Raw genomic sequence first — 12,188 nt, forward strand, 5'->3', positions numbered from 1 at the left:
ACTTTGCTACAGTCTATACACCATAGGGGTGTCTCAGTGTTACTGCATACATCTGCCGTATTTTTCTTCATTAAATTTTCAATATATTTGTCATCCAGGGTGCCCTAGCTGTAAAACATTTTGGAATACTTAAGGTTATTCATGGCGCCATACAAATACAACCCTTTTTCTCCAACATGGTACGATACACAGGCAGTTTGGTTAAATTTCTAGTCAGTGGCGACACTGCAAATATTAATTGGAGATGTGATTGTGGTCTAATTCTTCGTGCAGTCTGCACAATGCACTGTAGCAATTCATCAAAGTTATTTCAGCAGCAGCAAATAGGACCTTTAGAGTCTCAGCCGTGTTCTGATGTTTCTCTTCCAGTTGCATATTACTCTGACATGTTCTGTCGTTCTTCATGAGTAATCACCGTAGAACTTATTGCCTGTTTTTGTTGTGCAGCAGCATCACCAGAAGAATTATAGAGATTTGCGGTAAATAGCCCACCATCTTTGCAGTGGAAAATGGTGTGCATTGGGTGGGAAGATGTAATGATTTGTTTTATACACCAAGATGCTTCTATTTATGTCATTTGCTCTTGTATAGTATTTGGTATTTGCTCTTTTTATAAAGCACAGCAGTAGCACTCTATGATAATTTTCTTGGTTCCAACTGGCTCTATGTGTTTTTGGTTAAATTGTCCTTGGGTTAAATTGTCATATGGTGCTATGGAAGGGAGTAGTGGTGAGCATAAACCTCATACTCACCCTTATTTTTGGTTGATGTTCATTTGAAATTACAAGTCATTTCTATGTAGAAGACTTGCGTTGGTTTTTGTTATTAAAAGAGTGAAATTGGGTAGAATTACAATCACATTTCTATCTATGTTGTAAAATCTGCTATGTGCCAGATGACCTATCCCTTGTACAACCTCTGGGGCAGATAATGTAAACTGTGCAAAACCTGGCTAAGAAACCAACTGATAGTGTTCTTTCCCTTTCATCCATGAAGGAAACTGCTCCTGCAAATTGCCACTGACAGCTAAGCAACGGGATCGTAGTAGAATCTTTCTCTTTTTAGAGATGCAGCGTTTAAGACTCTTGGTGCCTATTTTGGAACAAGGCAGCTATATTTGACTACGTGGGAGGGAAAGGAAGAAGAAATGTGGGATTAAGTTCTTGAAGAAATAGAAAAATTGGGCTTGGATAGCTTTTAATATCAACAAACAGTGCAAGGGGCACAAACTTTCTTTTCCTTGGGTAAAAAGAAAAGCATGCCTTTTGTGTATCTTTTCAGAAGTACATCACACCCAGAGGGTCACTGTTAGAATGTAGGCAATGGTACTGATAACCTGCAAGTAGCAAGCTCCCACAAAATGATAATAATAACTGATTTTTTGAAATGTTGATTGAGTTATAAACTTTGGATCGGATACTAGGGATGACGCCTGTTTTCCACAATTGTGCTATAGCAGAAAATGGATCTGTGGAGAACATGGGTAGGTTGGTAGTACTGAAGAACAAAAATTAAGAGTGAACATGTATTTAAGTAAAGTTGAGACATACAGGTGCAGCTGACCCTAAAGAAATCTTGGTGAAATATATATAAAGCAAAGGATGAGGTTAGAATGGAAATAATCTGTACATCAGATCATGCGGTTTACTTTGGGAAAGTGGATGAAGTGATGAAAAATGCAGAGTCAGGGCTGGAAAGATATGGATGGGGAGGGTTTGGGATGAAAGATAAGAGGCAGGAATAATGCAATGGTCAAACTGACTGTACTAGGCTAATTGGAAATGGCAGAGGGCAATGAGCAAGAGCTTAAAAATATAAGTCCCAACTTTCATGTAAAGAGGAAAAATTGTGAAAATAAAGCTTTAGATAACATTTGAGAGATGTCAAAACCAGCTAGGTTTTGCTGCCTGCAACTGCATCGTTCTCAGCTATATTTCATATAAACACAACATTGCAAACGTTGCCACAGATGTACAGGCAAAAACCATGACACCAGAAGTAAACCCAGGATATGCTTATCATATATATAAACCCAAGTAAAGTTGTGCATATTCTGGTTCATTGTTAATGTAATAAAATATTTTAAACTTGATTGAGATTTAACGTGATGTATTATCATTTGAGGGATCCTGAAATAGACCATGTGAAGGCAAAATGTTAATTTCAATACTTTCAAAAAAATAATGTATGAGTCATGATTTTTCTCTGTTCAAATTTGGCTGGTCTTCCAAATACATCACCAGTTTAGTGGGGCTAAGGAGATTGAAGATAGAAGGTATTGGGAATTATCCATCAAAATAATCTAAGATATGAGAACTGAAAATGTATTACTTTAAAAGGAATTGAAAATGTTACAGTAAAACTTTTGATTATTTTGCTTTATTTTAAATGTACCCTTTTCTATTTTGTGTTGAGAAATGTTATCGCCGAGGATAGATGGAATCTATGCTGGACTTAAACAACATGCTGTGGGGGTAGGGTTTGTTGGAAAACTCATTCCTTCTTCATTGGCTAACTAAACCACACTGAATGCACTCATGAAAAGCTCTACAGCTATGGCTGCGATTTAAGTCTGTAATAAAAATCATCATTTTCAACACCAATGAAATCGAAACAGAAAATGATAGAATTACTCAGCCGGTCTTGACAGCATCTGCAGTATTTTATAACATTTCCCAATTCTGATGGAAGTAGTTGACCTGGAAGTTATCTCTACTTTTCCCTGTGTGATTGCTAGTGATATGAATATTTCCAAAAATTTCTGTTAATTCAGGCATCCAACTCTTGGATCTAATATGGATAACACCGTCTTGCATCTTAAAATAGCAGGGAACAATAAATGTAACAAAAAAATGTACTTCATGAATTGTTCCATTCTTGTTTGGAGTAATTGTTGTAGTCACCTTTAAAAGTTTTCAAGATAGATGTAAGTATCTGATCATCAGCTCTTTAAAAATGCCCCTAGTTTGGAATACATGGAATGGGAGCTCTGAAATATTCTGAGATTTGATATCTTTGAATTTTGGTAATATTAATAACACAGGTTTCTTCGCAAACATCCATTTGCCAATTAACTGGAGAGGCAATTATATACATGTGTTGTGATTAAACAAAACAAATCAAGCAGTTTACTAGAGGCCAAGCCTGCAGAACGATAAGGGGAGCCAGATATAGCAGTGTATTTTTGTGTGCTGACCAGTCTGATCATTCTGCTTGTGATTCAAAATGACAGTAATGTACAGGTAACTCAGGTATTGAAGGCAAATTTGCTAGTTGCATAATGATGATTGTCAAGTTGTCATTGCTTTAGCAATTCTGCAAAATTGCTTGAAAGTGGAACAGGAATTGTCATATGGGCTATTTTTGCAGCATAAATGAGTCTTGCTGAAACAGAAAGGTCAGCACATGGGGTTAAATATTCTACAACAACCTAGCATAGGTAAGGTTCATGAGGTAATTTGCCTTTGCATTGCAAACATGGTTTTGTGAAGTGCGGTGTAGGTTGGTTGTCCTGTAGAGCAGCTAATTAGTAATTTGTTGTAGGCTGAAGTTGCTATAGTAACACAGTGGCTGTCGGAATATGAATATTGTGTAGTTTGCTTACCCATTCCACTGTTAAAGGTTGAATCTATTTATCATTTTAATCTAGCAGTCGAAAGAAGATAACTGATTACAACACAGATTTATTGATTTACTCAGCTCCTGAAGTTGTACTTTCAAAGCATTAGTAAATCAACTATTGGTTCCATCTTGTATAACTGGCAAAAGAATCTTTGCTCTTGAATTGGTTGATGTATGTACAATTCTCCCCAGCTACATCATTCTCCCTGTTACTTGATACAGTGTTGACTGTCAAACTGTGCTTGGAGTGAGACATAAACAGCTAACCAGTTCCCCTCCACCACCACCCTCCTCAGTCTGTTAGAACTGGTCCTCACCCTCAACAATTTTACCTTTGCTTCCTCCCACTTTCTCCAAACTCAAGGTGTAGCCATGGGTACCTGAATGGGCCCCAGCTATGCCTGCCTCTTCATTGAACAGCCTTTGCTGGTAATGTTCTCCAAATCTTCCTTTGATACATTGACTGCATTAGTGCTACTTCATGCACCCATGCTGAGCTTGTCAATTTCATCAACTCTACCTCCAGCTTCCACCCTGCCCTTAAATTCACTTGGGCCATCTCTGACACCTCCCTCCACTTTCTTGATCTCTCTGTCTCCATTTCTGGAGTCAAGCGACCAGCTGACATCTTCTACAAATCTATCAATTCCTATGGTTACCTTGACAATACCTCCTTCTCACCACATCTCATGTAAAAATGCTATTCCCTTTTCTCAATTTCTTTGTCTCCACAGGATGAGGGTTCCTTTCCAGGACATTAGAGATTTCTTCTCCCCCCGCCCCCCCCCCCCAAAGAATGGGGTTTCCCTTCATCCACCAGTGATGGTGCCCTCACCTGCATCTCTTCCATTTCTCGAATATCCATGCTCTCCCCATCATCCCGCCGCTTTAAGTGGTACAGTTTCTCTTGCCACCTCATGAACATCTGCATCCAACACATCGTCCTCTGCAGCTTCTGCCATCTCCAAAGGGATTCAACCACCAAACACATCTTGCCTTCCCACCTCTGTCTGCTTTCCCTAGAGACTGCTCACTTCATGATTCCCTTGTCCATTTGTCCCTCCTCACTGATCTCCCACCAGTGCTACATCTGCCCAATCACCATCTCCCTTGCCTCCATTCAGTTATTCCAGGTGAGGCAACACGTCACCTGTGAATCTGCTCAGGTTGCCTATTGTGTCTCGTGCTCTTGATAAGGCTTCCTCTACATTAGTGAGACCTGTCCTGAATTGGGGGACTGCTTCATCGAACACCTCTGCTTCATCCACTAAAAGTGGAACTTCCTGGTGGCCAAACATTTTAATTCCCATTCCCATTCTGACATGCCCATCTACAGTCTCCTCTTGTGCCAAGATGAGGTCACTCTCAGGGTGGAGGAGCAACATCTTGCATTATATCTGGGTAGCCTTCAACCTGATGGTATGAATATTGATTTCTTCTGGTTTAAAATAAATCCTTCCTCTTCCCCTCCTCTTCTATTCCCCATTCTGGCCTATTACCTCTTCTCATCTGCCTCTCTCCTCCCCTTGGTGCCCTCCTTCCCTTTCTCTGTTTTTTTGGCGTGTGTGTCTGCATGTGTGTGTGTGTGCGATGTTGGCGGGATGATGTCTTTTTTTCATGCCTTTACAAGGCACGGGGCAAGAGAGAGACTGTGTGGCACGCCACTCCTCACAAGACATTTCACAGTATTTTTCCCTTTATTTTACGAGATCAAGTTGCGATCTCGACACTCAACCCGGCACAGATGGAAAGTGTACTCTGTAGCGGCCCTGACTGGATTTGAACCCGGGAACCTCCGTTCCAGAGTCCGGCGCTGATGTCACTGCACCACCAGCCGGCCCCCTCCTTCCCTTTCTCAATGGTTCACTCTCCATTCCTATCAGATTTCTTCCTCTCCAGCCCTTTACCTTTCCTACCCACCTGGCTTCATCTATTACCTTTGAACTATCCACCTTCCCCTCCTCCACCTTTTTATTTTGTCATCTTCCCCCTTCCTTTCCAGTCCTGAGGAAGGGTCCTGAAATATCAACTGTTTTTTTCACTTCCATAGATGCTACCTGATCTGCCGAGTTCCTCCAGCATTTTATGTGTGTTGCACATGATATCGTTTGTGTTTAATGTTAATGTTTATAAAAATTTGAATAAATTTCAATATCCTTTTTGATACTTAAACAGCAGTATATGTAAATTATGGAAATTTGCTTGTAAATTGATACACAAATCAAATTAAGTGCTTTTAGCTCTCCATCTTGTGTACATGTAGATCTTGACAGCTTTTCACAATTTTAAACTGGTACACTGATGTAGTTCTTGTCTGCCAAGATCTAAACAGAATATTCTGATGTTTCTAGCAAATTACCATTTTTGTATTGATGGTGCATAATATCCTAATAAATGATTGGGCATGCACTAACTTTGTATTACAAAATTAGTAACTTAAGCCAGCATGTTTGTCCATGTAATGGTCTAATACTTTTGATATTGGCGCCATAAAAAAACAGTAAAGTTTGTTTTAGTCTGTTTTGCCAAAGTTGGGGCATGCTTATGTCCAGTGAATGAGTGACAGTCTTTGTGCAATCAGAGATAAATCTAATGCATTCGGATCTAAAGAAAAATCAGGTATGAATCAAACATCCTCCAGAACATGTCTTTCCTCTCAATGAGATCTTTGACATTTTTCCCATCTGACTTAAATTTCTTTTGGTTTTCTTAGTATACACCTGTCACAAATCTTTGAATTCACTCGGTGATCATTTATAGTGCACTGTTGTAGAAAATGAGGGAAGTTTTATTACCTGTGAGTAGCATCTTGCCTTGTTCCTGAATGCCCCGAGATACATGCCTGGTTTTGGACCCTGCATTCACAGAAAAGACACTCCAGGTCTGCTCTGACAAACAGCCCTAAATTCCAAATTCTAAATTTTAATAAAATGCATGTACTGTTCAAGAAATATAGAGGCATAAGCCGACAGCATAAAGACCTTAGTTAGCATGATGGCATTGGATTATGAAATAGCTGCTGTGCTAAGGAAACTTGTATGTCTTGGAGGCATTCTTTGAATTAAAGCCAACTGCTGCTGCCATGTGGGGAGTGCCAATTTGCAGATAATTGTGCTCCCCTATCTTTGGAATGCTTAATATTAATGAGTTTCCAAAATGGAAAATATTCCATATTTTATTTAAAAGAATAACTCTGCTCCTCCCACATGCATTAACAAAAGCAGAGCTCAGTATTTGCCACATCCTACCAGCTAGGGAACATTACCATTTTTACAATTCTCCCTGACCTGCCACTAATTATCAGCCAGAATGGCCCTTTAGTCTAAGCAATTGATTTACTACATTTTAATTGTGTTAAAATTGTATTGTTGACCCCATGTACATTAGCTGGGCTCCCAGAACAACGTTGTATGTGAAACACCATCTTGTCAGTTTCAATGCAAGTTCCTGCAGCTGCCAGCACTTGGTCTAGCACCTGTGCCCTCGACAACCAGTACTTAAAGGGATATACATAGATATATATTATAAGAAGTATTGATTCAGCTACAGTGCCAATGCAAGAACTCTACGTGTTGATAGAAAAGATCTCCTGAGCCTTAGAGGCATTTTTCCCAGGATTGTGATGAACAGTACCACAGAAGCCATGGTTCTTTGACTCGCTCTGGGGAAGAGTTGGTTGCGGGGGTGATTCTGGCTGGCACTGGACCAGCACTGCAGCCAGATGTGGCCACTGAGGTCTCTAAGCAGTAATAGTATGAGGATACCTGGTGTGAGCCAGCCAGTGTGTTGGCAGATCTCTCTGGCTGCTTGGTCTGCTTCTATGGCCACTATGAGTATGTATATTATAATTATTATAATAATAATAAGCAACAAATTAGAATGTGGCTGAGATTGGTATCAGCCGCCTGGTATAACTTGGGGCCAGAAAGCTAATAAAGATATTTTCCTCCAAAGGAAAATCAATTCAGTGTGAGAACCAATACTTGAAGTGCCAGATGTGGACAAAGAATGCATTTTTATTTGAAATCATACACTCTTGGGATAGTGGGGTTAGCAAAATATAGATATTCTCTGGGTAAATATAGATGTTTCCAGGCATTGCCAAATGAGAAGCGATTAAGCAGAATGGAGTAGCACTGTCTAAAATTCTGAAGAATAAAAGAAAATCTCATTGAAGTGCACAAAAATTTTAAGGAGATTGACAGGGCAGATGTGTAATTGATATTTCCCTCAGCTGGTTTGTTTAGGACCAATGTCAGCTGTTCAGGGTAAAGATGTGAAGGCATTTCTTCATCCAGGTAAGTTCTTTCCTCACTGTTGACCTGGTGATGGATGTGGGGTGGCAAGAGCACGTGATAGTTATTTTATGTCACTAAATCAATGTGACATAAAATGTTTTCTGCACATTGCATATACAGTTCTGGAAACCCCACTACAGGAAGGATGTTGAGGCTTTGGAAAGGATGCAGAAGAGGTTTACCAGGATGCTGTCTGGTTTAGAGTGCATGTGCTGTCAAGAGGGGCTGGATAAACTTGGATTGTCTTCTCTGGATTGGCGGAGGCTGCAGGGAGATCTGATAGAGGTTTATAAGATTGAGAGGCATAGATAGAGTAGACAGGGAGTATCTGTTTCCAGGGTCGAAATGTCCAATACCAGAGGGCATGCATTGAAGGTGAGAGGGGGTAAGTTGAAGGGGGATGTGAAGGGTAAGCTTTTTACTCAGAGTGTGGATACCTGGAATGTGCTACCTGATGTGGTGGAAGAGGTTAGAGGCTCTTAAGAGAAGTTTAGATATGCACATGAATGTGAGGAAGATGGAGGGATATGGACATTGCATAGGTAGGAGGGATTAGTTTTTTGGGTTTTTTGATTTACTTTTTAGCTGATTCAACACAACACTGTGGGCTGAAGGGCCTGCTCCTGTGCTGTACTCTTCTATGCAGAGGATGAGTTGGGTTGTACTCTTCTATGTAGAGGATGAGTTGGGTTGTACTCTTCTATGCAGAGGATGAGTTGGGTTGTACTCTTCTATGCAGAGGATGAGTTGGGTTGTACTCTTCTATGCAGAGGATGAGTTGGGCTGTACTCTTCTATGCAGAGGATGAGTTGGGCTGTACTCTTCTATGTAGAGGATGAGTTGGGTTGTACTCTTCTATGCAGAGGATGAGTTGGGCTGTACTCTTCTATGCAGAGGATGAGTTGGGCTGTACTCTTCTATGCAGAGGATGAGTTGGGTTGTACTCTTCTATGCAGAGGATGAGTTGGGTTGTACTCTTCTATGCAGAGGATGAGTTGGGCTGTACTCTTCTATGCAGAGGATGAGTTGGGCTGTACTCTTCTATGCAGAGGATGAGTTGGGTTATACTCTTCTATGTAGAGGTTGAGTTGGGTTGTACTCTTCTATGTAGAGGTTGAGTTGGGTTGTACTCTTCTATGCAGAGGATGAGTTGGGCTGTACTCTTCTATGCAGAGGATGAGTTGGGTTGTACTCTTCTATGCAGAGGATGAGTTGGGCTGTACTCTTCTATGCAGAGGATGAGTTGGGCTGTACTCTTCTATGTAGAGGATGAGTTGGGTTGTACTCTTCTATGCAGAGGATGAGTTGGGCTGTACTCTTCTATGCAGAGGATGAGTTGGGCTGTACTCTTCTATGCAGAGGATGAGTTGGGTTATACTCTTCTATGTAGAGGTTGAGTTGGGTTGTACTCTTCTATGCAGAGGATGAGTTGGGCTGTACTCTTCTATGCAGAGGATGAGTTGGGCTGTACTCTTCTATGCAGAGGATGAGTTGGGTTGTATTCTTCTATGTAGAGGATGAGTTGGGTTGTACTCTTCTATGTAGAGGTTGAGTTGGGTTGTACTCTTCTATGTAGAGGATGAGTTGGGCGATAACAACTTTGGAATTTTCAAAGGATTTTGCATTATCAGACTAATGTTGTTAATTCAATCAGGTTTTTGAAGCTGTCATTGCCTGGGTAAAGCATGACAAAGAGCCTCGACAGGAGCATATGGCACGACTGATGGAACATGTCCGGCTGCCCCTTCTTACCCGTGAATATCTGGTGCAGGTAATGTTGCAGAATTAAAGTTAAGCTGTATTGTGAACGTAGGCTGACTGTGGAATTAGTTTTTTAAAGTAATTATAATGGTGCAAAATCCTGTTGACTATTGCCTACTGATTTTTGTCATTGAAGCACAAAGAGTATCTAACCCTTGTATAAAATCACCAGCTATTGAACCATGCTGTTAATTCATGTGTAGCTAAATTGCTCAATTGATCCTACAAACATTGTGGGATATGTCTAAATTAGGAGATCTACTGCACAGATTAGTCAAGCAAGAGGATTTCACCTTAATACTAATAGCAGACTCCTCCACCCTAATCACGGATACCCTACACATAGATAGAACTGATTGTCCAAGTGTACCAGTGCAGTATGTAGAGGTGGGAGCGTATAACCCTGGAAGTCCTCAAAGCTGACTTCAAACTGATGATTGTGGTATCTGATCAAACACCTTCCTGAGCACCATTATTGTCTTTAATCAACTGATGAATCAGTGCTTTTCCACATTGAACAAGACCTGGAAGAAGCACAAAGTAGTGGGAAAGTAAGATGTATTCTGGGTGGCAACTTCAGCCTTCATCGCTGAGCAAATGTAGCTGCCACGACTGTCAAAAGTTCTGATCCCCTCAGTGCAAGAGATATGAACCTACTTGACATTGTCCTTCCCACTCTTTGAGGTACAACTTCTGTGACTACGTTGCTACTAACTACTGACTACACAATCCTCTCTCATTTTGAAACACACGTGGTTTCATTTTCACTCCCTGTGGCACTACCATGTTAAGTACAACGTTAAGCAGGAAAAATGGATCTGGAAAGTCACAACTGGGCATACTTGTGGACCATCAGCATCAACAAAAGTACACTTTACCGCAATCTGTATTATCATGCCTTGGCGTTTCTTTCACCCTACCATTACTGTCAGGCTGGGACACAGCCCGTGGTTTGTTGCAGAGTACAGAAGAAGCAGTAGGCGTAGAATAAATGAAATGAAGTTGGCAATGTTGCAACACCAGACTACAAATGTATTGATAGCAAAAGCAGCTGATAGGGAGAAGCAATCCCTGAACCAACTGAACAAGTCGACATAAGCTACTACCTTGCGTCTTGATCATCAAACAGCTGAAGACCACCCCATCTGCCATCTTCAAAGAGATCCTGCCACCAAACTTATCTTTATCTTCCACTCCTCCATCCACTTTCCATAGGATTGCTCCCTCTGTGATTCCCTTGTCCATTCATCATTCCCCACTAATCTGCATCCCTGCACTTATTCCTGTAAGTGGCCCATTCACTTCTTCCCTCTCCTCCATTCAGGGCCCCAAACAGTCCTTCCAGGTGAGGCAACACTTCAGCTGTAGATTGGCTGGTTTCATCTATTGTGTTGATGCGACCTCCTATGCTTTGTTGAGTCCCATTGTAAATTGGGGGGACAGCTTCATCAAGCACCTCTGCTCCATCTGCCAAAATTGGACCTTCCTGGTACGCAAATATTTTAACTTCAATTCCTATTCCCATTCCGACATGTTGTTCCATGGCCTCCTTTTGTGCCATGATGAGGCTGCCCTCAGGGTGGAAGAACAACACCTTGTATTCTGTCTGGTTAGCCTCCAACCTTATGGCATGAATATCGATTTCTCCTTCTGGCAAAAAAAAATCCTTCCCCCTGCCCTCTTCTATTCCCCAGTAGCCTCTTACCTGCCTATCACCTTCATGGGTCCACCCCCCTTCCCTTTCTCCTATGGTCCACTCTCCTCTCCAATCAGATTCCTTCTTCTTCAGCCCTGGGCTACACCCATCACCTTCTGGCTATCCTCCTTCCCCCTCCCTCAACCGTTCTATTCTGGCATCTTCCCCCTCCCTTTCCAGTCCTGAAGAAGATTCTCGGTCTGAAATGTCGACTGTTTTCTGTGTGTGTGTGTGTGTGTGTGTGTGTGTGTGTGTGTGTAGGTGGCTAAAGAGAAAGAAGGGTGTTTCTAGAAGATTCCACCCTTAGCAATGGCAGGGCTCAGCATACAGATGCTGAAGTCGAGGTGGAAATATTTGCTACTGCAGTCAGACAATCAGTGTGTCAGCAGTGGGGGATTTTGTGTGGAGTTGCCAAATCAGATTGAGATTGCTTAAGGGGAGGGATTTATTATATTGGGATAATCATCTGTGGGTGGCAGATGGTTTGCTGATTTGGGGCTTCTTGATGGGTGGAGTGAGTTAGGTGGAAGCCACTGAGTGATGAAGCATGCTTGGTGAGGTTAGTCCTGTGGCTGGGTCTTTGGTTTGAGATTAGGACCTGGGTGTCATGATGTTTAGCCATCAGGATCAGTGAATGGTGATTTTGGGGGGGGGGGCGGCATAGTGGGGAAGAGGGGGAATGTTGGGCTATGGACTAGCTTCATTTGACAATTGGAAGTGTAGGTGAGTGACTACATCATGTGAGCTTACTTCAGAAAGACCTCCTTTATGTTGTGCAATTACAGAAAAAGACACCATTAAGACATAGTTGG

The 12,188-nt window shown here is 41.5% G+C and overlaps 1 protein-coding gene across 7 annotated transcripts in view; it reads left to right on the forward strand.

Moving 5' to 3' along the window:
• The window catches only part of klhl2 (kelch-like family member 2), a 165,789-nt gene that overhangs the window by 126,906 nt on the left and 26,695 nt on the right, over nucleotides 1-12,188 (forward strand). For all 7 annotated transcript variants that reach the window (XM_063046326.1, XM_063046327.1, XM_063046330.1 and 4 more), the window contains one exon: nucleotides 9,574-9,690. In XM_063046326.1, coding sequence (XP_062902396.1) covers nucleotides 9,574-9,690 — 117 coding nt within the window. The remainder of the gene's footprint in view (nucleotides 1-9,573; nucleotides 9,691-12,188) is intronic.

Source organism: Mobula hypostoma, chromosome 4 (assembly GCF_963921235.1).
Source record: "Mobula hypostoma chromosome 4, sMobHyp1.1, whole genome shotgun sequence".
NCBI lineage: Eukaryota > Metazoa > Chordata > Chondrichthyes > Myliobatiformes > Myliobatidae > Mobula > Mobula hypostoma.